Below are 1,368 nucleotides of genomic sequence, written 5' to 3'. Positions count from 1 at the left end.
AGAGAGCCTGGGCAAGGAGCCTGGAGCCCCCAGGCCCTGGGCTGAGGCGTCAGCGCTGCCCCAGCAATGCCCATGGCCTGTTCCTGCTGCAGCCCTGGCACTGTCACCCCCAGGGCTGTGCCCAGCCCCGAGAGCACTCAGACCCTGCAGCAACACCAGGGTCACCAGGGCAGTGGGGCAGGGCCACAGCAGCAGCACTGGCAACACCCAGTGCTGCTGCTGCTGCTGCTGGGCACAGCTGCTCGGCCAGCACTGATCTGCCCCAGCTCTGCACACAGACACTGCTGCTTTAGCTCCAGAGAAGGCAACACAAGGGCATCTCTGCAGAAAACTCTGCTGGGAGATCCTTTAGTTCCTTTAAAGCCACCAGGAGCACAGCCCCTCGTTCACACACTCTGTGGCCACAGAGAAGGTGGAGAGAAACCAAATGGGAAATGGCAGAAAGAATGACACGTCTTTGTGGATAGTATAAAAAATATAAAGCAAAGAAACAAACTTGCACACCTTAGCCAATAAGAAGCATCAAAGATGATTTTATTACAAGTGATTTGCAGAAATTGGCCAGCAGTTTAATGTTCCCGAAACCATCCAGTCATCAGTCTCCACACTTCAGCCTTGAGCTCCTGGTTCCTCAGGCTGTAGATGAGGGGGTTCAGGGCTGGAGGCACCACTGAGTACAGAACGGACAGGGCCAGATCCAGGGATGCGGAGGACATAAATGGGGGCTTCAAGTGGGCAAACACGACAGTGCTGAGGAAGGAGGAGACCACAGCCAGGTGAGGGAGGCAGGTGGAAAAGGCTTTGTGCCGTCCCTGCTCAGAGGGGATCCTCAGCACAGCCCTGAAGATCTGCACATAGGAGAAAACAATGAACACAAGACAGCCAACTCCTAGACAGGCACTAACAGCAAGAAGGCCCTGTTCCCTGAGGTAGGATTTGGAGCAGGAGAGCTTGAGGATCTGGGGGATTTCACAGAAAAACTGCTTTAGGGCATTGCCATGGCACAGGGGCAGGGAAAATGTATTGGCTGTGAGCAGCAGAGCATTGAGAAAGGCACTGGCCCAGGCAGCTGCTGCCATGTGGGCACAAGCTCTGCTGCCAAGGAGGGTCCCATAGTGCAGGGGTTTGCAGATGGACACGTAGCGGTCGTAGCACATGACGGTCAGGAGATAGTATGCAGCTCCAATGAAGAACAGAAAGAAAAACACCTGTGCAGCACATCCTTTGTAGGAGATAGTACTGGTGTCCCAGAGGGAATTGTGCATGGCTTTGGGGACAGTGGTGCAGATGGAGCCCAGGTCAGTGAGGGCCAGGTTGAGCAGGAAGAAGAACATGGGCGTGTGCAGGTGGTGGCCGCAGGCTACGGTG

The 1,368-nt window shown here is 55.3% G+C and overlaps 1 protein-coding gene across 1 annotated transcript; it reads right to left on the bottom strand.

The window, feature by feature from the left end:
- Nucleotides 1–620: 620 nt before the first annotated feature.
- On the bottom strand, nucleotides 621–1,157 carry LOC131096494 (olfactory receptor 14J1-like; the record flags this gene model as incomplete). The annotated part of the gene is made up of 1 exon (XM_058044835.1): nucleotides 621–1,157. A coding segment is annotated over exon 1 (537 nt), but the record flags the coding sequence as incomplete, so codon positions are not given.
- Nucleotides 1,158–1,368: the final 211 nt, after the last annotated feature.

This window comes from Melospiza georgiana, unplaced genomic scaffold (assembly GCF_028018845.1).
Source record: "Melospiza georgiana isolate bMelGeo1 unplaced genomic scaffold, bMelGeo1.pri scaffold_29, whole genome shotgun sequence".
NCBI classification, from domain to species: domain Eukaryota; kingdom Metazoa; phylum Chordata; class Aves; order Passeriformes; family Passerellidae; genus Melospiza; species Melospiza georgiana.
Note: the sequence above shows the minus strand (reverse complement) of the source record. Positions and strands in the feature narration are given on the sequence as shown.